Source organism: Corvus cornix, chromosome 9 (genome assembly GCF_000738735.6).
Source record: "Corvus cornix cornix isolate S_Up_H32 chromosome 9, ASM73873v5, whole genome shotgun sequence".
In the NCBI taxonomy this organism is placed as follows: Eukaryota; Metazoa; Chordata; class Aves; order Passeriformes; family Corvidae; genus Corvus; species Corvus cornix.
In genome coordinates, this window is record NC_046339.1 from 11,026,145 (window position 1) to 11,050,490 (window position 24,346).

Genomic DNA, 24,346 nt, shown 5'->3' on the forward strand with positions numbered 1-24,346 from the left:
AGAATATATTGCTGAATGGGGTTCCTCTCTCACACCACAGGGCAAAACCAAAACGGGTATTTAAACATTGGTGTCCAGCTCCTGACAGAAATGTACTGTGTTGTTTTTTTTTTTCTCCCCAGGATATTTTTTCAATTAACAAAGCAGAAACATAACAGTTCAACTCTTCCATAATCCCTGCTATCAACTCTCCCCTAAATCACTGCTCATCTCCTACTAAAATGTCTAACAGTTCTCACCTAGAATTTCATGCAGGTTTGTGTCCGGCCTTTTTTAATATGTATGTATGATGAAAATTTCCAAATATAATGAATTTATCCATGGCTACAAGCCTCATTTCACAGGTGAGACACAGGGGTGCACTTGGGGAGAACTTTGGTGGTTACACTGAAGCGATAAATCCAGGTAGTCAACACTCCAGAATAACCTTGGAGCATCCCAAAACTCTGCAGGATAAATGTCACACACACATACCTCCCCTCCCACCTAGGTTTCATCACAATGCAGAATTTACAGGAAAAGCACTTTCCAGATTGGACCCCCTGCACGCACCCTCCTTCCCAGCACTTATCACCACTCACAGAGGTCACCTATGGAGAACACCCACACCTCCCATCTCCTCCTTCACCTGATCAGGGTGCAGGGTCCTTGTCATCTAATTCCTCATTTTGAGGACGCTTCCTCATTTTGGAAAGAGCATCTTCAAGCTATCACTGGCCCCTTCTCCCCATCCTCCACCAGCAGCAGAGCCAAGTACCCGGACACAGGAATACAGTGCCGAGCTCACGTCCCCTTCCCAAATTGCCTCTGTCTGTACAGGCCACAAGCTGACAGCATTTGTTTGGATTCCATTCCTGGACAAGACCTTGCTTGAAGCATTTGATTTTCTCCACTTCTTCCACTTCCCTTCTGTAACATGAAGCAATCCTTTTTCCCCTATAAAAAAATGAAATTTGGAGCATTCAACCTAAATTTGAAGGTATTTATAATTTTTGGTCCATGCACTCTCAGCATTACTCTGCCAAACACTACTTGCTGCTGGGAAGGCTGACAAAATGTGATCAGCCAGGAACAAGTGAACTGAAACTTCATCATAGGATGGAAATTGGAAAAGGGAAAAAGGAAAAGGGAAAAAACAAATGGTATCAAACACTTGTCACTTTTGCAATGGTGTAGAATGATGACCCTGCTCAGTGACAGCTCACTCACAGACTGGTCTGCTATTGTCTATCAGCAGTTTATGGCAAGTAAAAAGGTTATCAGCTCTCTTTGGAGATAACAGAGTGAGAGGGGAAAGGTGAAAAACACATCTCCAGTTCTCCAAAGACAACTTTAGCCCAAGGAGCACACATTCTGTGTGGCTTTATCCATTGACATGATTGCAATAGACACACGTGTTGAGCTGCTTATTGATGCTTACATCACACAGCATATGAAGGGATATAGGAAAGCAGAAAGTCTGCTACCCAGTTTGGGTAACTGGGATTTGGCACAGCTGTCTGACCTATATTAACTTTCCATCTACTGGAGTACTACTTGGAGGAGATTCTTAACCACTGTTTTTGTATCCTGTGCTTATAGTTTGTAAAACAAGTTAATTCACAAAGAATCTGAGTTACCTCAGAGGAAGAGAATTATGAGAGACTTCCTCTGTCTGGATCTGATAATTCATTATCCAGTGCAGGGGAATTTGCTTATAAGTAAAACACTAAGGAACTATTGTCTTCATCAGTAGTTGCAGCTTCATGGAGCTATGGAGCTGCTGTGGAGCTGGCTCAGACCCCCTGCTATGACCTTATCCTGTTCACCAGCTCCCAGCAAGGCAGGAGGCTCCCTGAATGCCATCTGCTTGCAGAGCAATACTCTGCAGTTCTGCCCCCACTCTCCAGACCCCTCCTCATGAATCTGGCAGCGTTTTCCAGCCTGACTGACAGGCAGCAGCACTCAGCATCTCCCACATCTGCTGGCTTGGGGAGCACGTGTGGCCATTGCACTGCACACCCTTATGCAAAGGCTCAGCACCATGAACTCTCCTGCCCTGGGAACTGGAGAATCCCACTGAACAACAGGAAGCATTAAATCAGCATCTCCTCTGAAAAAATACCACAAAAACCACCCACGGGGCTCTTCTGCTCTTGCTCTTTTGGCTCTGAAACCAACTTCCTCAGCAAAGGAACCTTCTCTGACAGGAAATGCTGGCTTTGTCCATCCCATTGTCTCCAAAACATCTGCACATGCTGTCAGAGTTCTTGGGTAGGCAGCATCCCCCCGGCCTGTGCCTGTGACAGAAGGAAGAACCTCCCTCAGCAGGAAGAGCCCTTTCACAAGCACTCTCCTCTTTAGCCCTGCACAGAGTTAACTCAGCCTTACACCTACGAACACAAAGGCCACACCTGCCCAGCAAATGATCTGATTTCTGCAGCAATGTAAGGGCTAGAATAACTTGAAGAATGTGGGCTGCTCTTGCAAACAGCCTATCTCACAACAACATCAGTCCTGGCATTCCCACTGCAGGACACCAGTAGCAAGAAATGCCAAGTCTATGCTTTGGGGAAAGTGGAACCAAGTGAAACACACACTCAGCAGAGCTGGGGCAGGGACAGGAGGCAAGAGAAAAAGAAAATTACTCTGGAAGGTCTGGTCTAGGAGGGAGGACTGAAAACAGTTGGCTTTCTCAAGCTAGAATTGAAAACACAGAGGGGAGCTGAAAACACAGTTCAGATGCAGGCTGATATATAAAAAGAAAGCTGATGAGGAATCAGAGTATAGCCACTGGTTAGTAGCATGTAAAAATGTTTATCTAGGTATCAGGAAAAATAATGCCCAACTTCAAGGACATTTTCCTTTGGCAATTCAGGATTCTCCTCAGGAGGATTTTAAAAACATATATAATAAATATCTGGCATGCACCTATCTCAAGCAAATGGCTGGACTACATAAGTTTTTTAAGTACCTCTCAATGCAGCATTCACATAAATCTATGATCTTTGAGAATTAATTACAATTTCTGAAAGATCTTGAGCACTTTTAATTCAGAAAATTTGCCAGCAATTGCTAACTGCCTTTTATATTGAAAACAAGCATTCTGTTTGTGCTCTGAAGTTGTTTTTCTGTCCTTCCTTGAGCGCCCAGTCCTGGCCACTCTTGGGGACCTTTATTCTAACTGGATACAGCTGCTCTCTGTGTCAATTGCATAAAAACAAAAACCAAAAACAAACCTCCTCCTCCCCCAATACCATTAATCATGTGCTTTCTAGTGCACACAAATGTTACTAAGAGTAACAACAGCAATAACAAAAAGCGTGGGACAAATAGGTTTTCTCACTAGAAAATCCAAATGTGGTTTCTGCACTCCATGTCCATAGCCTGTTATTCCAAGGAGCTTCAAAGGAGCAGAATTGCAGGGAGCAGTTTGTGACACATCTGGTATTGGGCTTTATCTGGGAGGCATCTTAATTGAAACAGAAAATTCGTAATTAAGATTGGAATCCCTAACAACCTTCCCAGGACCCAAACAGGAAATTCCAGGTAGGAAACTGTTTCTCATCCAACTCTGCCTCCTCCTGAAACCAGAAGTCAAAGGAGCCCTGTGTTGGCCAGGCACCTCTGCTTTTGTGCTGCCCCTTGGCACCCAGTTGAACCCAATGGTATAGACAGGAAAAGAGATTAAAAAGAGCTGCTTGACTGGTATCACGGGCATCTTTGAAAACAGAGGGGCAGAAAATCAATCTGTAGTGCAAGATCAGTGTGTCAGGGGCAAGCAGGCAGCCACTGGTGCACCACTGCCTCCATCAGCCTTCTCCTCAGCTGGTACCTCCAGCTTCTGCCTCACTTACTGCCCACCCCCAGGGCACTCATAGAGCCTGTGATTGTTCCCTCATGCTGGGAAACATGCCTCCTTTCAGCTGGAGCATCTACTGCTAGAGAAGCATCAACAAGTCACTTGATGAAATTTACATCAGCACTTGACAACTTTTAGGAAAAAAATAGCCAAAGGAAATTGGGATTAATCCCAAAACACACTAGACAATTCACGTTTTTCAGGGGATGATATACCTGTCTCATTCCCAGTCCTTCATCTCCTCCAGCAAGATAAATAGCAAAGAAAACAAACCAACACCCTCTAAACTTTCCTTCTGCAAGGATCCAGATTCCATGAGACTAGTCTGCCTTGGCTGTGAGCTGGAAAATAATAAACCAGAGCTCTGTTCTTTCTCAAGGGCCACAATGAAGAAGCTGTGCACAACCAAGAATGAAAAAGTCCGTGACTCTGCATTTTCCAGGCTCTCCTCCAGGCTGGTTGCTTATAACTGAAGTTGTGAAAGAAGTATAGCAATTCTCTTCCCGGAGACATTTTTGATCATATATCAAAATATAGGCATCTTCTAGCATCTTCCCCATCTGCTTTCCTGAATCAGCACCACAGCAAATTCCCCAGCAAGGTTTCCCATCTCCAGGTGCCACAGCAGCTAGCACACAGCCCAAAATGTGACAGTCAGAAAGTGTCCTGAGTCCCCAAGAATGAAGCAGGAAGCCAGTCATCTCTCCAAGAAGCCAACACCAAGCCTTTGGAATTCCAATTCGTGCATGGAACAGACATGAAAATCCAGGTTGTTCTTGTGCTCTTTCCCTAAAGCATGAATCAAGTCCCTCAATTCTATTTTTAGTTGAAACCACAATGGGAGGTCTGCAAGGGTGGAAAAACCTGGGAAGTCTGAGATGCAACCTACATCATGTCTGGGCTGCATCTGCATGACTCAGCAAGCTCTGAGGGGTAAGATCAGCATCTGTGGTAACCAAGAGCTTCCTCCTCTCCTTTCAAAAATGTGCAGTTGTTGCACAGCCAGACTCTGAGCAAGCAGCGTATTCGGAGGTGAAGTAAAAATACTTTCCTTACCTAGCAGATTACAGCAAGGCTTTCTCAGCAAGGAGTGTGAAGTGTCAGCTGCCTCAGGGGAGCAGCTCTAGCACCACAGCTTTTATGGTAAAATGGTTTACTGCAGTATCAGCCAGAGAGGGATCCATGGGCAATGCCAACACCCACTGAAAGACACGGCAATCCTCTGCCTTGGAAACAATTAAGGAAAGACCAAGAGTGTGTCTCTTGGTCTCACCCGGACACAAGTGTGTATGCACCAAGAATTGTTTCCACCCCACTTGTGGGTTTGGTTAGGTCTAACCAGAATCACAGGGTGGCCAAGAGTGGCTATACTGATGAGCCTGGCAGCATCTGGAATGGGAAGGACATGAATTGCAGGTGTCAATTCACAACAACACGTTTAGATCAACGATTCACAGCTTGCTAACGAAGAGATAATTCTTGTCCTCCTGCCAACGAACGCAGCTCAGCACCCCTTGTGGTGTGGTGAAGCCTCCTTCCTTTTGTAGTTACCTGCAATGAAAATATGCACAGCAAACCCTCCCACCTGCACAGGAGTTTGAATAGCTACACCACTGAAATTAATTAAAAAATTAAGAAAGGGATGGATTTCACATCGTTGGAGAGACTCATGCTGTCCAGAGCAGGGCAGAGAGAAGCCCTGTCAGCCCATTTCCTACTGCCACCCTTCTGGCATACACTGCTTTTTTGGTTTCTTTTTTCAACATTTTCTATGGAAGGCAACTTACTGGGCTCTTTTAGTCTTCTAAACTGAGTAATTCTAACAAGACATGGTGTGATCCGTGGCAAAACACATAATAACACTTCTACTGCCTTCGTATATTTTCATCTTACTGGGGTGGTGAGTGCCTGATGCCCAGCAGATTCTGACCACGGGCACAAACCAAGAGCAGGGAACTCTCACTGCTGCTTTCACCTTGCTGAACATGTACACTCTGGGTAATTTATTTACCACACCAGTGCAAGCACTGCAGGCTCTTTGAGATGAACGAACTCCTGAAGTTTGTACACCTGTTACTGCCTCTGAGCATCCCATCCTCTAGCACAGAGCAGAATCACACACATGCAGATTACCCATGAAAAAATCATTAGTTAGAGGGGGGAAAAGAAAATATAACCACCATGAAAGAGAAAAGCTGTTAGATCGGGTTTTGTGCTTAATTGCTCAGCTAAGGTAAACTTCTTGCCTTGGACCTCCCACAGCACAGCCAGAAGTAACAGCTTTTCTTTCTCAGGACTGAGAAGTCTTCTCATCTTCTTTTCATGCTTCAACAACTTTGTATTGGATATGAGCAAGTAATATCAATCATTTCTGCCTGATAGCTACCTTGCTGCTTTAGCAACAAATAATGTGATTAATGAAATTTTGAGGGAGAAAACAAAGGCTTTACTAAACACAAAACATCAGCTAAGCACTGTGAACTTTTCTTAAATTCCCTAGAAATGAAGAGCAGCTGCCTGGCACTGATTCCCCCAGCAGCATTTGAAGTGGGTGCTTCTGAAAATAGACATGATCTTGTGCCTAAGAAAATAATCCCTTAATTTTGTAGGTGTCTGAATATAAAAAAGGCTGAAAATGAGAGTGTCTGGGGAGGCACATATAATGCACTGCCTGGTGTCTAAAAAAGTCTTTCCTTTTCCTCTCCAAGCATCAGCTAGTGGAACTTGACTTGATTTAAACTGGGAACTTGGGTGGTTCAAATAAGAAACCTTTTCACTTGATGTTCAGTTTGACATCGATTTCAGTTTTTTGGGGTCAGGCCACTCAAAAAGAAAAAAAAGGCAAAACTTAAAATCTTTCCCAAATTCTAGCAGTATTCCACAGCAAGGAAAAGTCCTCAGCAGCTCCATGTAGTGGCTGCTGGCAGAGGTTTGCCTCAAATTTTTAACAGGATATTTTAGCCTCTCTACATAGCAGTGACATACACTGTCACTGTGTTCTTGGGTGAAACCAGATGAGATAAAAAATAAGCAAAAACCCCATTTTTTTGTTCTTGGGGAACTGTTCTGATCTATGTTACCAGTAGCAGGAGGAATCAGGCTGGAAGCAACCTGGGTGGGGCTGGGTAGTGAATGTGGGAAGGGGATATTTGTGCTGAGGAGGACTTGTAACATTCTGGGCAGGGCTGAAGTTCCTCTGCCAGGAATACTGTCCCTAAGAGAAGAAGCAATAGAGCAATCTTGTGACTGCTCACACCATGATGCCCTGCTAACCCGATGGTGAATCACTGACTCAATACACAAGGCTCTGGAACAAATTCTAGAGAGAAAGCAGGGAAAAGTCTCACCAGAGCACATCACGAAACTCTGGAGTTATTTAAAGCCCAGAAAATACCAAGAATGGCCCATGAAACAGCAGCTGTTTGGGACTGGTCTGTTATAAGCGACTCTAAAGAAAGCACTGAATATCCTAATTATGTTGAAAATTATACAGGTCAGCTTCCATATTTAGTACAGAGTGGCACAGAGATAGCAAGGGGACAGGACACATTCCTACTTCTTTAGCATGATGCCACCCAGATCCATAAGCAGTCTTGGCCTTCTCCCCTGTTATTTAAACTACAATAAGCCGTGCTCTGCCTTCAAGGAAAAAGGGGGGTGGGGAATGAATCCAGACCTTTGTGGGGAAGGTTTCAGTGAAAAGGCTGGCTGCTTTTCTGTGGTTACTGAGGTAATGAAACTTCAACAGGGGCTTACACAATGTCAGAGTGGAAGAAATTCAAAGCATCTATGAGAAGGGTTTTAAGTTACTCAGAAGCCTTACTGATACGATTTCAGAGACAGCTACTCTGTTTGGACACCAATGTACAAGTGAACACGTCTTTCCAAACCACATGCAGCCAGGCTATTCATACTCCCAGTCTTGTCCCAGCCATTCATAAGCAGGAGTGTGAAGCAGCAGGGCAAATCAAATGAATGACTTCATTCCTCCGGGGATATGAGCAAATGTGAACAAAGAAGCAAACAGTTACAAATTCAGGGTGCCACATTTTGCCAAGTTTTCTTCTATTGGGGTACTAAGAAAGATTCAAGGAATACAACTGTTACACTCATTCCTAAAGCTCTGCACCCATGACTGCACACGAGTGTGTATGCACAAGCAAGCTCCAAGATCTCCCAAATTTACAAGCCTCCCTGCCCAGCTCTGTGGAAGATATCACATAGCAGTTTAACACAAACACTTGTGCAGTTGGATACAAAGATGTATGTCTGGGGTAAAGCAGAGTTTGGGGTACTGCATCCCATGCCAGGGAAGTGTATTCCTTTTGCTAAAGCAAAGGCCAAAAGCTCTTGGAAATCCTCACTTTGTAATAGAAAAGGTGTTTATGGACTGGCTAAGACACCCCCAGTTGCTAACCTGGGACCCAGCAAAACACCAATCAGCTCCATTGTGAATTTTCTTCTGCAGCAATCCATGTCTCTGTAGCTCAGAAAAGACATGTGTCTATGCTTGCTGCTGAAGACCAATGTCCTATTGTAAACATGAAATCTTCTAGTGTGATCTAGGAAAAAAAAATGAAAAATTTTGGACGTGCTTCAGTGATGAGAAAACCCAATGCACACTACCTGAGAATAATCCTGGTTAAACCTCTCTGCCTACCTGGCCTGGAGGATGAGTCCCTCCTGAGGAAGGACCAAATCCCCTGTGAGACAGTGCTGGCTTTTCTGGACACCTGGCACACAGGCTTTAAGCAGTGGAAGCAAAGCTACACGGCCTTCAAAACCTCCAAAAGTGACCAGCTGAGAGACATGAACAGCAGCTGTTTGCTTTGTGCAGGGTCGAGACCCTGTGAGGTACTACCATCAGCTCCCTCTTTCCCAGCCACAGTGAGCCTGCCTGGCTGCTTCAGTCCCAGCATGAACTCTTGCTCCAGTTTTCTGCAGGAAGAAGTTCAAATCCAACCTTTTGGCAAGTTCTTCCTTTCCAAAAAACCCATCGCTACTCACCCTCCTCAAACCCTGGTACAGGCAAGTGCCCCTCAATATGACAACATCCCCACGACCTTCTCCTCCAGTTTGGCACAATAGTCTGCCAAACACATTTGATGCTGTGACTCCTTTCCCCTGATCCCTTTGCCATTTCTCTTCCCTGCCCCAATTTTCTTGCTTATACTTCTCTTTCCACTCTCCCATGAGTGGAAGACAAACTGAAATATGCTCCAGAGCTGAAATTTCAGTTCACCTCGTGGATTTGAAATCAAGCAGAATATCAACTTTCCAAAACAAATCTCAGTGGATGTTGTAATAATTATTTTTCCAGTAATGATTTTTTTTTCTTGTTTAAAGTAAAGCAATATGAAAAATAGATAGAGTCTTGCTGGGAAGGGAGAGTCTCTCTCAGCAAGTCTCCTCAAGCAGCACAGCTGAGACAGGATGAGCTGTCAGTCCTGCTCAGCCCCATGGCTGATGGGTCTGACTCTCCTTGCAGTAGCTCATGCTGATTGTCAGGGTCTTGCTGGTGAGGTTCGCCAGAAACCAGAAAGAAATAGGGATGTGTGTAGAACAGATTCCCAGGGTAATTTATGGTGAGCTATAGAATGGGATTTATGGCATTGGGCAGTGGTGTGACAGGGGGATGGGAGTGGGTTGAGGACATTAGGACATTTAGGACACTTCATCCTCAGCCAGATGTGTCCTGTAAAATGAAAGCTGCTGCCCCTGGACAAGGCAGCTGGCTTTCCACATTCAGTCCAGGTCCCAACCAGAAAATGTTTGTAACTCAGGAACTACTCCAACAAAAACCCTTGAGTCACATTTCTTACAATGATCCTATCAGGCTTTGAAGGCCCAAAACAAGGAGAACCATTATTCTGCAGCCTGGCAATTATTTAGGACTCCCACTCATCTGAAATGCTCAATTTCCCCCAGATCCCATGGATATTATCAGGTTTTGAGGGCCTTTTAAACAGCAGCAGCAGCAGCTCAAGGAAAAGCATCTGGCATAAAACATACTGAATGTATTGAAGTCAGAAAGATCCCTGCAAATGTAGTAAGGAACACCTGAGTGTGAATTTCTACTGTATGGAACACAGACACTGCTCTGGTGCCTGTGAAGGAGCTTTAACAAAGGGTCATGTTGGAAGCTGACCTGCCCTGGACCTGCATGGCTGACATCCATGTCTCCTCTTTCACGTGCAGGACAGTTGTGACAGTGAATTGTCACTGCTGTATGACCGCTCTCCTCTGAGGGGACAGTTAGCTCATGTCCTGCTAACAAGCCAGGCAGCACCACTGACTCTGAGCAAACCGCTCCATAATTGGCCTTTTGCAGCACAGGACATCTTTAATTAATCTGCTACTGTTTATGTGTGCTCTTCCTGCTGGAGCTCACTCACAGAGCACGGACACCACGCGGCGCATCTGACATTCCCCAAATACGTGATGTCAGTCGTGTCTTACAATGCCGAGTGCCTGGTGTGTAATTACTGCACATCAAACTCATCCCACAGATGGGCAAATCAGGGCATGGAGTGCTGGGCTAGAGCAAACCCAGCTGTTCCTGCCCTGCCTCACAGACTGTTCCCGGTGTCTGGGTCACACGCTCCCAAATCAAACACAGTTGTGACCATCAGGCGGTTGCTACATCTAAGCCTGAGGTCTGCCAGATCTCATCTGAGCGCTGTGCAGAATGAAAACCCAACAGGCTGGATTCAACACACGTGGTTCAATGCACAGCTGTGCTCTAGTAAGTCATCAGGCATCAACCTGAGTCACTAGAACAGTCACTAGAACAGATGTAAGTCCATGGCAAGTATAGGCACTGCTTCAGCTCTTTTTCTTTCTGCACAAGCTGCGTCACACTCCCTTCCATTTGTCCTTACAACCTCCATCTCAGTGCTTTCAAATTAATGGACAGATGCACCCATACCATTACATAATTTACACAGTTTTATTGCTAGTACCAGCAGGTCTCAAATCCAGACACCTGTGAGGACTCTGCTAAATCCATCACCAACTTACAGTGCAGTCCATCAGTCAGAGCAGTTGTCCTCAGCATGGACCAAGATCAAAGTGTGCAGCTCAGAAGGCTTCAAACCCTGCTATTTTCAGCAGCCTTTGGTACATATCTCTGTCTGAAATTCCCTAGCACTGACATCCTTCTGCTGTCACCCGTCACTGGTTGGACAAAGTCTCTGATTGCACTCAGCAGCACCCTGGCTCTGAAACAAGAGATAACCGAGTGCTGCTTTTTGGCTCATAATGCTAAGCAAAAGCAGATCTAGTTTTCTGTCCTCAGGACTGCTAAAGCACTAAGTGTAGATAAGAGCAGAGGGCCAAGCTTGTTGGCACATAAAAGGGAGAATACCGCACAGCCAGAATTCTACTGCAGTTTTGCAAAAGGGGAATCTACAAGGATAACCTCCAAAACGCCTGATGATCCTCCTGCCACAGAGGAAACACTATAAAAAGAAAAGCAGATTGTCCCTTCCTTGTCTTCCTGCAATCTTTACTTTTCCAAACCTAGGACTCAAGAGCAAACAGAGCAAAATTAAATATGGTTGAACTCTCAGCTGTCTGGGCTTACCTCTTCTTCCTCAATAGCAGAGAATAAGTTCCAAAGCTGTCATTAAGTGGCTTAAATAAGATGGACAGTAAAGTGATTCATATAATGCACTATTGACTCAGCTGCACCATTGACAAACCGGCACTTAAAAGCACTGATAGCACCACCAGCATTCTGTTTCACTTAGCACAGTAATCCTCATCACTTCCCAAACACAATCCTTCCTAGGCTTGAGTACATTCTTACCCCAATGAAATAATCCCTCACTCAGGGGCTAAGCACTGCTGGCTCTTATACCTGAGCACTCCCTCCCATCTCAGGTGTGCAGCACAGGCAAACACAAGGAGAGTTTTCCTGTTCATCTCCCCAGCTCCATGCACATCTGTGCATGTGAGAAGAGCCTGTGACACACACCTAGAGCATGCAAGAGCTCAACTGGCAATCCTACTTAGCAGGACTTTGTTACTCAGCACAGGCTGGCTGCAATACCAAAGCAACCCCAAAGACAGCACAGAAGATCCCAAAGGACCTGAAGCCCTTTCTGAGCAGGGTTCCACCACCTAGGAGCTGAACTGTAACATCCACCATGTAAAACAGCATCAAAGGGACAGGAATGTAAACAATAAGCCTGAAACATGCAAACTTTCACTATCTAATACTTCTCAAAAGCGTCATGAAGGACGCTATGGCTTCTACACTGTGCTTTTCAAAATAGCTGAGTGTACTGATAGCTGGCAACTCACTGACAGCTTTAAGTGCTGTAACTTTCAAAGAAAAAGTCCAGATGAATGCTTATTCAGGTCTCTCTACCTGGTTTGGTTTGATTCAAAAAAGAGTAGAGGCTGTAAGTGGTTTATTTAGGAGTCAATAATCTAGCCAGATTCCACAGCAAGGATCCAAGAATATATTTGGAAAACAGAAGCACAGTGATTAAAGAAATAGTGATTTGGAGTTAAAAACACCACTGGAGGAAGCCTTGTGCTACAGTGCAAAAGTCATTTTCTAGGGACTGTTCTGTTGAACAACCCAAACAGTAATCAGGCTGGAATGAGTCTTCCAAGATGGGAAAATCTCTTTTGTTAAGCTCAGATCTGAGTTTGGCAACATTAAAAGAATCATAGCCTACTCCAGCTCCCAGAGCGTCAGCTATCACACGGGAGAGTCCAGCTGCCAAAACTGAAACTGTCCTGCACATCCCAGGCCATCAGGGAGCTACATGCCTTGTCCTCTACAAAGCAGTGCCTTGCAGAGCTGCCTCCTGCCACAGTGCTCGCTGCAGCCTTCCCAGCATCCAGGCCTGAACTGTGCCTGGGCACTGGGGAACAGCCAGGCACTGATGTCCCATGTTGTGCTTTTGTGACACCCAAGTCATTGAGGCTACAGGAATGAGACCTCAACCCAGCACTAAAGCACTGGGTGCACAGAGGATCTGCCCCTTTATAAGGTGGTGAGTCTGGTCAAGGAATGCTCAGGCCACAGGGAGAAAGATTCAGCCAGTTTGGGTGGCAGAGAGCAAACTCCAGCAGCAGGAAGGGCAGCTGGGAGAGCATATAAAGGTCATGCTGATGGCAGACAGGGGTGCAACAGTTTTGGCTCCCCCATGCAGGCAAAAGTGCTGCATGAAGCCTGTCCGAGCCAGGCTTCAGCTGTAACTCAGCTGGAGACTACAGCCCAGACACGGACATTACCTGGGGAGAGCTCTGGGGGAGCCTGAGGGTGTCCTTTGCATCCTCACAACACACAGGACATGCCTGCAGTGAGCTACCACAGTCTTGTAGCCCAGCCTAGGCTTCACAGAAGGGACCTGAAGTTGACAGCTGAGTGGACAAGCTGCTTCCTAAAGTGGCACATCACTGTTTTATTTGCTATTTGCCTGCCTTGTAACAGGATCCAAGCTGAAACCAAGTTTTACTAGCAGCACCCCAGTGAGCCAAGGTAACTGGCTGCAGGAGCCTGTGACCGACCCTGGAGTGACAACTCCAGAGAAGCAGCAGAGCCACCTGGACACCAGGGTGCAACACTTATGTTAAAGAAAATAGAGTAGGACTGCCAATCAAGGAACCACTCACTGCCGAAAGATATTAATATTTAAAGCAAAGGGAGCAGTAGTAACCAGCTTCCCCAGCAGCCCACAATGGGATCTGCAGTTAGTGCAGCACCCTGCAGTGCCTACACACGGTGTGCTGAGTGCAACAAGGTTATTAAGAGCACAAGATGCAGAAGCACCACTCACTCAGCAAACCCTGTCCCAACCACCTGCTCTCAGCAGCACAGATCAGGACTCTGCATCACCATGCAATAGAAGTCTCTCCCAAAGCAGCATGACTTCCCTCTACACAAACAGCCTTTCCTCACCCACCTCTGGAGCTCAGTGCATTTCAAATTCTTGCTTAACAGCCTGCAAACACATCCCCAGGATTAGTGCTGCCCACAGGTAAGAAAACTCCTGTCCATTTTCAGCCCCTGCAGCACAGAGACCAGCAGCTCCATAAATAAGAAAAATGGGGATAAGACACAACATATTTTCCTCCCTTTCACTAAAATATTTTGCTTCATCACAGATCCTTTGGATGAGGTTGGCAGCCACAGATGGGGCGTGTTTTCCAGCAGGAGGACAGTGAAACATACCACAAGTCAGTGCTCCTCCTTTCAGACTCTTTCAATGAAACTTTGCCGTTTCTCTTCTGCTTCCAAAGACACAGAGTAACTCAGGTCACAGATGCCCCAGCATATATATAAACCTTAGAACAGGCAGTACCTTGGCAAAAAACCACTTTAAAAGCAGCTTTCCAAGCAAGGGAACCAACAGACTGTGCTTCAGTCCCTGGGCAATCACAGAAACACCTTGGGCAAATATTTTGAAGGATGTTTTCCAAGCTCTTTCTCTCTGTACCACACGGATCTTTCCTGGGAAGGAATACTGCTGGCTCCATCTTCAAAAGGAGTTGCACCCGCAGCCCTGGGCGATGAGCTTCAGCACATCTCCCCACTGCACCCTCCAGAGTCCAGCCCTGACCTCACAGAGCTGTGGGTTTAGGCACTGCCCTACCTGCAATACTTTGAGGCAGGATTTGCCCACCCTTTTTTTTCAGGCAGAAGGCTCTGTGGATTCATGTGCTCCCACCTCTAACTTTGACAGGACACAGCACAGTCTCAGGCTTATCTTTCTGCAGGGACGTGATGTGAGATCAAGGCCACCACTGCAGCTGCTTTGGAAAATCCACGGTGAAAAGCAGCATGTCAGTGTCTAGCAACCATTTTTGTGATTTTTCTGATCTTTTTTATTCAGGTATACTGGTACATTCTAGTGGTGCAGACAGTCCATTTCTGACAGTGTCCCTTCATTTTCTTCTCCTTCACTAATTTTCTGTGACCTCCCAGATGTTCCCATAACCCTTAATAAAATCTTTAGTGCTGTAAATACAGAATTTTCTCCTGCCCATGGCTAACCCACACTTAAAACCTGCTGACTGCTCTGCACCTCTGGTACTGGTGACATTCTCCCGAGCAGCCTGTCTGCAAACTCTGCCTGACCCAAGAACCAGCATTAGGGCAGGGAGCAGGGGACAGTGGCCACTGCCACCAGGCCACCTCTCAATGGCCAGCCAGTCACCTCCATGCTGTGAGGGGACACGTTCCCTGTCACCACAGCACGGTCGGCGTGCTGTCCCACACCCTATCTGCTTCCCACCCCAGCACGAGCACAGACTCAGCCTTTCATCCAATCCTGAAAGAACGTGTTTTTCTCCTCTTTTTTTTTTAAGTGAACAAGAAGCTACAAGTGAGTATTTGGCCTTCACAGCTGATGGGCTGCAGCCAAAGCCTGCCATATGTTCCAGCTAATACACGTGGGCTTTGCTTCTCATCCAAGAAAGAAAAAATAAGGACATTTATAAGTTGGGATTCAGCAGGATCATGTGGGAAGGAAGGGGTGGGGAAGCGATGCTATTTTTGTTGCTGTAATTATTTGGTGGCCAAATCCCTGACCCTTGACGTCAGCCCTGGAGGGTCTGTTCAACTGACCAGTTGTCATGGAAAGGAGAAGGACTGGTTGGGATGTACAGGCTGATGAGGTACAGCTCCTTGCTGCCTGAACCCACCCACAGGCAGACCCCCTGCCTTCATTAGTCATCACCAGCTCATGGCCAAGAAATAAAAATGTCAATACCTTATTGCTGACATGTTGGCTGGAAACAAAAGCATCCAGGGAAGTTCGTGCCCTCCTTCCTGCCATCTGTTACTGTTGAAAACTACAGGCCAAGTCCTGATCTCAGCTACCCCAGTGCTAAGGCAGAGAAACTCCATGGCCCTCAGCTGGGTCACTCCGGGTTCACATTGATTTATCCAAACTCAGCCTGGCCTCAGTCCAGACTACACACATGGAAATATGCCCTGTGCAGAGTACAGGGGTTCCTACTCCTTGGGAACAAACCCAATCACAATGACTAATTCATACCACCTCCAAAGGAAAAAACTAAGATAAATAACGCCTCAATTCCTTGCTCTAGACATCCAGCAGTGCTTTGAGCCCAGAATCCTGCTAGCAAGGCTCCAGCAGTGCTCAGGAGGTTAGCAGCAAATGGCTCAGCTACTGACACGATGGTTTCTCACCACTGCCCATGCCATCCACGATGAAGTCACCAGTTGTACAAGGAAATGAGAATAATCCTTGTTGAAACCTCAGCCACAACTAGAGAGTACTGGGCATAAGTTTGCTTAGCAGGGCTAAACTGCATTGCTCATTCACATGCAGTTCATCATCAGCTGCCGTTTGTTATTCCTGTGGCCAAGGACAACAAAAGGGCTCCGCAGAAGCCAGAGCAGAGCTCTTGGACGTATGGATGAGATTTAACAGGCAGCACAAAAAGCCACTTAACAAATCCCAGCACACCAAGGCGCATGGACGGGGCAGTTCAGCAGCAAGGCTCTGCCAAGGAGCAGCCAGCAGAGGAAGGTGCAAAAACCACGAGAAACTAAGGAGATAAAAGAACAGGGAAGGAACAGATTCCTGGGTCACATCCCAGCAAGGAGTCTGGTTTCTCCTGCACTACTGGTGCCCAGTTTTGTTCCACTTGGGACATTAACCTAGCTGGTGCACTGGGAGACCTTTAGATCAATGTCTCAAAGAATCCACTCAAACCATATGAGTCACACCTGTCTCATCCATCATCCAAGCCACGTCACCAGGGATTGCCAAGAAATAAGGAGGAATCCAGGCTTACCTTATTTTCTCCAAAAGACTGAGAAATATTGCAGACTGGGACCCACGGCAAGTGTATTTTGAAGCCCTGGCACGACTGCGTAGCCATGAAGTGAGAAAGAGGAATTTGGCAAGACAAAAAGAGCAGCCCTGGCTATCAAATGGATGATTACTAGGCTGTATGAAATGAGCTTAGTGGGTCTAAGACCAGTATGTGTTTACTGGTTGTGTCCTGATTTGCTGGGCAGAGCTGTCCTAATTTACTACCAGTTGAAATTACGTGGCAAACTGCAAACAACTGAGTTCTGCTTTTGGATTTGCTCTATTAAAAAAAAAAAAAAAACAAAACCAAACAAACCCAAACACTCAAAAAACAAAACAAAAACAACCAGCAGAAAATCACTACAACAGGTAGTCTAATTTTTAGTACATCACCAGCCCATAGTCAAGTCCAAAAAGTCAAGACTGAGTCTCCTGTGAAGAGAGTGAGACACCTTCACCACTGAGACGTGCCTGGTTTGCATTTGCTGGCAGCAGAATTGAACCACTGGGTCACCTCCTTCCATCTCTGACAATACTTTCAACTCAAAACATTTTAGAAACATTTCAGAAACATTTCATTTGAAGTGGTCAGCAAGAACAGGAGCAGAGGCAGCTGGGTCAGTGTCCCAGGCTTAGGGCAGGACTAAATATCGTGCTCTAAACCCAGGACACTGACCCAACCATCAAGACTCAGTGTTTTCCATCCCCATAAACTGAGTTTATTTTTGTCCTAAATAATTTTAGCTTTCTGAGCACTAACATTTATCCTCTGCTGAGGAGTAGGAATGCTTTCTCAGAAAATCTAAATAAAGAGACGTTCCAAGAGATTAATTCTGGGATCTGTTTATTTATCCAGTATCTGAGTAATACCAATTCTCAAGATTGAAGATAAATAAACACCACTAATAGTAAAAATCAAAATAATAATGATTATCTTTTACTATAGGTCTTTGTCTGAGATATCATAAATCCTGCAAAAACAAGACCAACTGCACAGGCAGGCCTTGCAGGACAGGTGGTGCCTGTGGTAAGAAATAGCTGCTCCCCCAAAGACTTTAAATTAGGAGGTTTTACACGTTATTCTGTGTCACTGCCCACGAGATGCTGCAAGTGAAACCATATTTACCCCAAAGGCTGTGGCTCACCCCTGGACAGGGCCCCATTATCTGCTTAGGTCCATGCAGCATTGCGGCACGAAGGAAAACTGAGCAAAATGCTCATGGAAAACAGCAGTCCTTGAGTGAAACAAACCAATGCCCTAAGCAACTACGTTGGTGTGAATCCAGAATTACTCCACAATCCCTAGGTGGGTAATCCGGATGTCTGTAAAGGAGACAAAAGTCTCTGGCCCTGTGAAACACACAGAGATGGGCAGCAGTGAGTGGTTACTGGAGGTGGAAAGAATTTGGTGGAGGTGTCTCAACAACCATGCTGAAGGTTGGTACAGGCACTCAGACACCCAAACGTGGCTGGTGGAGAGATCACACAAGCCCTGGCAGAGGGTAGAACAACTGGACTGGAGAGGTTAAAGGCCAAGGTTTACATACACAACTCTCCTCCCTTGGGTCTGGATCCTCTTAAATAGGGAGTTTTCAAAGGCAGAACTGGAGTCGGGCAATTATCTGTATCGCAAGTGTTTCTGAAGTCTGGGCTCCCACTCTGTCCCTTTTGTTGCTCTTCCGTGGTCTTTTATCAAGTGACTATTGTGTCTGTGCTGCATTTCAGACATCTTGGTGGCGTGGGTGGGCAGGACAGCACAGTGTGACCCAAGGACATGTTCCCAGCAGCACCCCCAGCACTGCCCCATCTGCTGCAGTGCGGAAGACCCGGCAGTGAAGACAAAAGTGGAAGTTCTTCCCAAACAAGACCTTTTTTTTTAAAAAAAGGAACAGCTTTAAAGAAAAAATAAACAGCCTCTCCTACAACACAGAAAACCTAAACATTATTGTTTTATGCTTGCAACACATGAAGTCATGATGGTAACAGAACTGAAGAACATCTCAGACATGGCAAGGGGGGGACTCAAGACAAAAACAGAATAAGCCAGACATAGTCAGATTCTTGCCCTTTTTGCTCCACCTACAATCTGGCATTACTAAGATAGAAGCAATGTCCAACATGCTGGGGACTTGTTTTATTTATTGTTTTAAACCCAAGCACAAACTAAAAGGCTTTTACTCATCTAGATCCAAGGCTGGTGGTTACAAACTACATATGTACGATTCCTGCCATGCTTCACTGATGTGCAACGGGGCATTCAGGCAACTAGGAAGACAAGACCACTGCAAGTCAGTATTTACAAAGTGGGAGGAAGTGCTCAGCAAAAGCACTCCAATATCCAGAGAAAATTAAAACAGACTATAGCCATCTACCCAGCAAGCAGGCCAGGGAATGCTGTGGCTGGAAACAGGAAGACACAAAGGAAAGAGACCTCAAGGAGAGGGTTGGTAAGGTAGAAGAGAAACAAGGTCTGGTTTTGCAATTGAGGCAGTGATCAACTTTTCCAGGTTACTTGTTTTTGGACCAAGCTGATTTTCAGGAGTTAGACCGGGGACTGGAAGTAATGCTCTGTCACAGGGTTCATGGCAGACCATCCAGGGCAAGCTCCAACACGGCTCCTGAGTCAGCAGCTCGCAGCAGCAAACGCTGTCACAGTGTACGTTGTGTACATTTCCTCCTCCACTCACTCTCAGAGCTAGAAAAACTCCAAAAAGCAGGGTTAGGAACATCACGGCCTGAAGGCTAGGTTTTTACAGAAAAAAGATGACTAAAGCAGCAAAGCAAGGAGAAGACATGACTAATAAAATATTTAAGAGGGCAAAGAGATCCCACCACACCCACCTGCCAAGCCTAGAGGGTATTTCTTTGACAAAGACCAAGCAGCCAGTACACAGCAGAGACCAGCAGCATTTGGCAAACTGTCCTGCCTGTGGGACATGACAGCAGAAACCCACTGAAGATCCTTTTCACTGTGGGCTGGAGAGCCCAAGACATGCACTGCAAGAGTTAAATCCCATGTTTTCATCTCCTTCTGTTTCCACACCTCCTCAAACCCATCCCACCCTAACTGCCTCAACTAGCTGTACCCAGTGTATTTCCAAATTACCTGAAAATATCAGCTATCCTAGGAAAAGGAGGAGTATTCCTACTTAAATACATATTGAGAAGCTGCAAAGAAGTCTTACAAACACATGTGGACTTGGGCTGCTTGTTCAATGCAATTTGACTCTGTAGAGTCTGCAGTCAACCTCAGGAGCCTGATCCTGAGTCCAAAGCTGACAGAAACCTTCAGCTGAATCCACAAGCTGTCCCATTCCTGCAGTGCACCACAGTCTGCCCTCACATCATGCCAGAGTCACCAGAAACACTCAGATCACGTCTGTGAAATAGGAAAGTGGTCTTCAGAAGACCACTGTTTCTGTTTCAGAAAAGTACAGGTAAATTAGGAAATGATTGCTAGGATGATGGGGAAGATCACATCAGAGGCTAATAGAACGTGTTTTTATAGAGAGATAGCACTGGTATTTCACTACACACATCATCACCTCCCTGCCCCTTTACAGTACTCTATGCAGGAATATCTTGAGCATCTGCTCAGAAGCAAGAGCAATGCAGCCCAGTGCAGCTGTTGCTATTGGCCAGTTTTAAAAGTCCCAAAAAAGCAAAAAAAAGAAGCAAAAGAAGTCCAAAACTTCCAATTCTAGCACCACATTTCCACCAGTTCACTGCAGAGTCTCATTTACATCATCACAACTGGGCCAGGCTGTGCTGGTGCTTGCTCTGCAGTGAGAGACCAGAGGCAGTGGCAGACCCCAGCCCGTTCCCAGGGCACCAGAAGGCAGTGGGAGGCCCTTCCTGCTCCCAGGGCATCTGGGTAGCCCTGCTGCTCCCAAAACAGCAGAGGCACACACAGTGCTGGCCAATGTTTGGCTGTGCATCTGTCCAGCAGAACTGAAAGCCTGTGCTTTTCCTACCCCACAGGAGTGTTGCAAGAATTAGTTCATGTATATTCAGCACCGTTTTTCAAAGTGCTGCACAAGAGCCAAACCCTTCAACTTTTTTCATCTGTTCCTTGCTCTGTCACTCCCTCCTGAAGGGATGTGTTTCTCCCCTCCTGAGAAACAAACAAGCACGAGGTCAGCAAGAGTGGGAGGTGGGAAGAACATTCCAGGCTGCTCCTCTTCTCTCAAACCACAAATGTCACCAAACCCTGCCATCCTTCCAGTCCTCTGTACTACTGCCCAGCATCCTGGCCTCATCTTGCAGCCCGGGGAGGAGCTGGACAGGGTACACAACAGGGTTTTTAACCTCATCTCATTTCCTCTTGGGTTTCAAGGAGAAAACACGAGGGTGAAATGGCCACCCCCAGAACTGTGCAGCCTGTCTGTGCACCCACAGCAAGGCAGGCAGGTTCTGCACAAGCCCCGCTTTGCAGCTCCTCTTTTCAGACAAAATGCTGAGCAGATGCTGCAGCCAAAGTCAACCCAGAGGGTGCGGAGCTGATGCATCCCAACCCTCAGGGAACACGCCAAAGCCTTGGCACTCAGCCTTGGCACTCAGGGGTGGTTCACATCCGAGTTTATGACTTTAGACCTCGTGTTTGGTGCAAGTGCAGGCAAATTCCAAGTGGGGTATTTTCTCCTGTGCACAGACTTGTTGAGCCAGAGCAAAAGGGCAGTCCTGGGAGCAGAACTCAGATACAGGCAGCAGCCAGGTAAGGACGTGGACAAATCACTGCAGGGTGCTCTGTGGGATGAGGTTGGTCAGTGCTGCTTACAAAACCCAAGAGCATCAGAAAGTGTTAAAGAAAAAGGTATTAAAAACACAAGTCTAGTCAAAGAGTACCTTCCCTTGGCTCCAGTGCCCGACACCCGGACAGCCGTGCAAATACCAAGAACATCCACGACTCCATCAGAGAGCAGTGAAATCAGTGCTAGCATGAACATAAAATCCTCAGATGTTGCAAAAGCAAATTAAGATGAGTCACACATAAAATAAATTTTAAAAGGCCTGTTTTCAACACATTGCTTTGATAAGCTCAGAATACCATTTTAAATGAGGAAAATAACCTCAGTCTCAGTAGAAGCACACCTACAAGCCCATACCCCAAAATCTTCTGGGTATTAGTAGTCAACCTCAGGAGCCTGAAAATATATCAATTTTACTGAAGTGGGAGACAAACACCCTAATGCTTTGTTTAGAGGAAAGTTTTTCAGTGAGTTTGACATCAGTGAGTCTGGAAAAAGCTTTGAAATCAGGATAAGAAATCACTTAATTTTTTAGCATGACAAATTTTGTGTCACTTCCCACAAATGCTGACACTACATAGAGCATCTTTCATAGTAAGGACCATCAGCTGCACTGGCATTGCACACAAGCCAAATTACAGTTCCAGTTCACTCCCAGGATTTCTTTCAGGAACTCTGTGCACCACATGGCCACTAGAGTTTAAGCCAGTGCAGTTCTAGTCCCTGACTTGTAAAACTGACATTAAGGCAATGACAGAAAAGGAAGCATAGAAAAAGCAATATAGCTATGATTTTCCACTTGGTTTCAGAGTGCTGATGGTTTGCCTCCTTGATGTGTGGCTGTGTAAGCACTGCACCACAGGCACCAGCACTGCCTAGGAAAGATATTTGCTTCTCCACCTGGAAATGGACTTCAGCAGAATCACCTTCCCTGTGCTCCGCTATGCAGGTCTTCACCTATTAAGTTGCCTAAAGCAACTAAAAGGTTATGAATGGGCTCAAGTAAAGCAGAAATCCAGAGGGAGATGTTCCAGAAATGCTTTAAACATTCAGCTTGGCATGAAACAAAACTCCCACAGTTTCTGTCCTTACTAGTCATGAACAGGAAGACTTACTACAGGTAGCTGGCTTGATAGAGCACAAGTCTTGAATGAATAAGAAAAGCACCATTAACTATCATGGTGTGGGTTGGTGGGGGGGTTGTTTGGGGTTTTTTTCTCTGGGTTTTTTTTTTTTTTTCTTCTTTTTGGAAAGGAAGTTCAAAGAGTAACACCATTTTCTCATGTTTTTTACCAGTTATAAGGCAGAAGTTACTGGGATAAGAGGATGATACTCAGGATGTCAGTGGCTGCTAAATACTGACTGCACAGTGTTACTTTGCAGAAATACTGTGAAGTATTTCACATCACATCAGGATAACGACCACCAGGTCCCTGGAACACAGGTTACATATCCTCCAGCTTCACGTACAGTCCCAGCTCCTGGAACATGGAATCAGTTCAGCTTGTCTGAAAGGGAAACACCTCTGGCAGAGGGCATTGGGGGGTTACTGCAGGGTTTCTGGGGGCTTTTCTCTGCAAACTGAAGGCAGACAATTTTCAGAATTATACTATGTCACACTAAAACAAAAACATCCTTTTCCCAAAGCAAACAGAAAAGCCACCCAAAACAAACCAGGAAACGCACAGGTAAGCCAAAGCTGGACAGAATCCACGTTGCCATCCAGGATTCTTTTTCTCAAGAACTGGCCATGACCACTGACCACACACACCAGTGAAAATGTTGGGGGGGACCACACCTGGACGGCTGACAGAGATGGCAGAGGGGGCACACTTGGGATATTCGGTACGGAAGCGCGGTAACCCTTTGGAGAGGGCAGCTAGGAGGGCCGGGCCGGGGCGGGCGGTGCCTACCTGGATGTATGCGCGCTGCAGGTAGCTGTAGGGCACCCTGCGCTGGAAGTCGGCGCGCACCTCCTCGGCGGCGCGGTGGCGGGACACGGCCCCCAGGCGCGGCTCCTCGCAGCGCCGCACGCAGTCTGCGCGCCGCAGCACCGAGCCGAAGAAGGGCAGGTCCCCGCCGGCGCCCGGGCCCGGCGCCGCCAGCCGCACCTGCGCTCGGCACAGCCGCCGGCACCGCAGCCGCGCCGCCCGCAGCTCCCGCCGGCTGCGCAGCGCCCCGCTCCAGGCACCGCGCCGCGCCCGCGAAGTCCCCGCCGTAGTACGCCTCCACCCCGCTGGCGTACAGCGCATCGAAGGGCTCCAGCGGGCCGCCCTCCGCCGCGCACCCGCCGCCCGCCGCCGGCAGCACCAGCAGCGGCAGCAGCAGCGGCAGCAGCAGGGCCCCCCCGGGCCGGCTCCCGCCTGCCATGCCCGCCGCACCGCCGGGACGCGCCGTGGGCAGCGCGGTCCGGGCGCGCTCGGGGCGATGGGGTTCGGCGGCGGGATGCGGGACGGTCCGGGGCTCCGCGCCGTGCGGTCCGCCCGGCGGGGTCCGCGCGGTGCAACTCGGCGTGGTGCGGTCCGTGCAAGCGGCGCCGTGCAGTGGATCCCGGCGTGGTGGGATGCGGGGCTCCGCGCCGTAGAGTCCGCCCGGCGGGGTGCGGGATCCGCGCAATGGATCTCGGTGTGATGGGACGCGGGGGTCCGTCAGCGAGAGCGGGGCTCGGTGCAGCGGGCCGGGGCACCGCGGGCTCCGGGGCCGTGCGCGGGGCTCGGCTGCGGTGGCGGCGGGGCCGCGGCTCCATGCACGCCCGGCCTGTGCCGCCCTCCCGCGCCGCCGGCACCTCTTAAAGGGCCCCGCGCCGCCGGCCCGCCCCGCCCGCGCCGCCGGCCCGGCCCCGGCCCCCCCGCAGCGAGCTGGGGGCGCGGAGGGGGCGCGACAGCAGCCAGGGCTGCGCGGAGCATCCCCGCTCCCCTGCGGCCGCAGGGGCTCGTGAGTGACGTCGGGAA

At 47.5% G+C, this 24,346-nt stretch overlaps 1 protein-coding gene across 1 annotated transcript in view; it reads right to left on the reverse strand.

The window, feature by feature from the left end:
* P3H2 (prolyl 3-hydroxylase 2) overlaps nt 1–24,121 on the reverse strand; it is a 65,439-nt gene extending 41,318 nt beyond the window's left edge. Inside the window, 2 exon segments of the mRNA XM_039557065.1 lie at nt 23,309–23,572; nt 23,574–24,121. Of these exon segments, the coding sequence (XP_039412999.1) occupies nt 23,309–23,572; nt 23,574–23,765 (456 nt within the window). The 5' untranslated portion in view covers nt 23,766–24,121.
* Nucleotides 24,122–24,346: the final 225 nt, after the last annotated feature.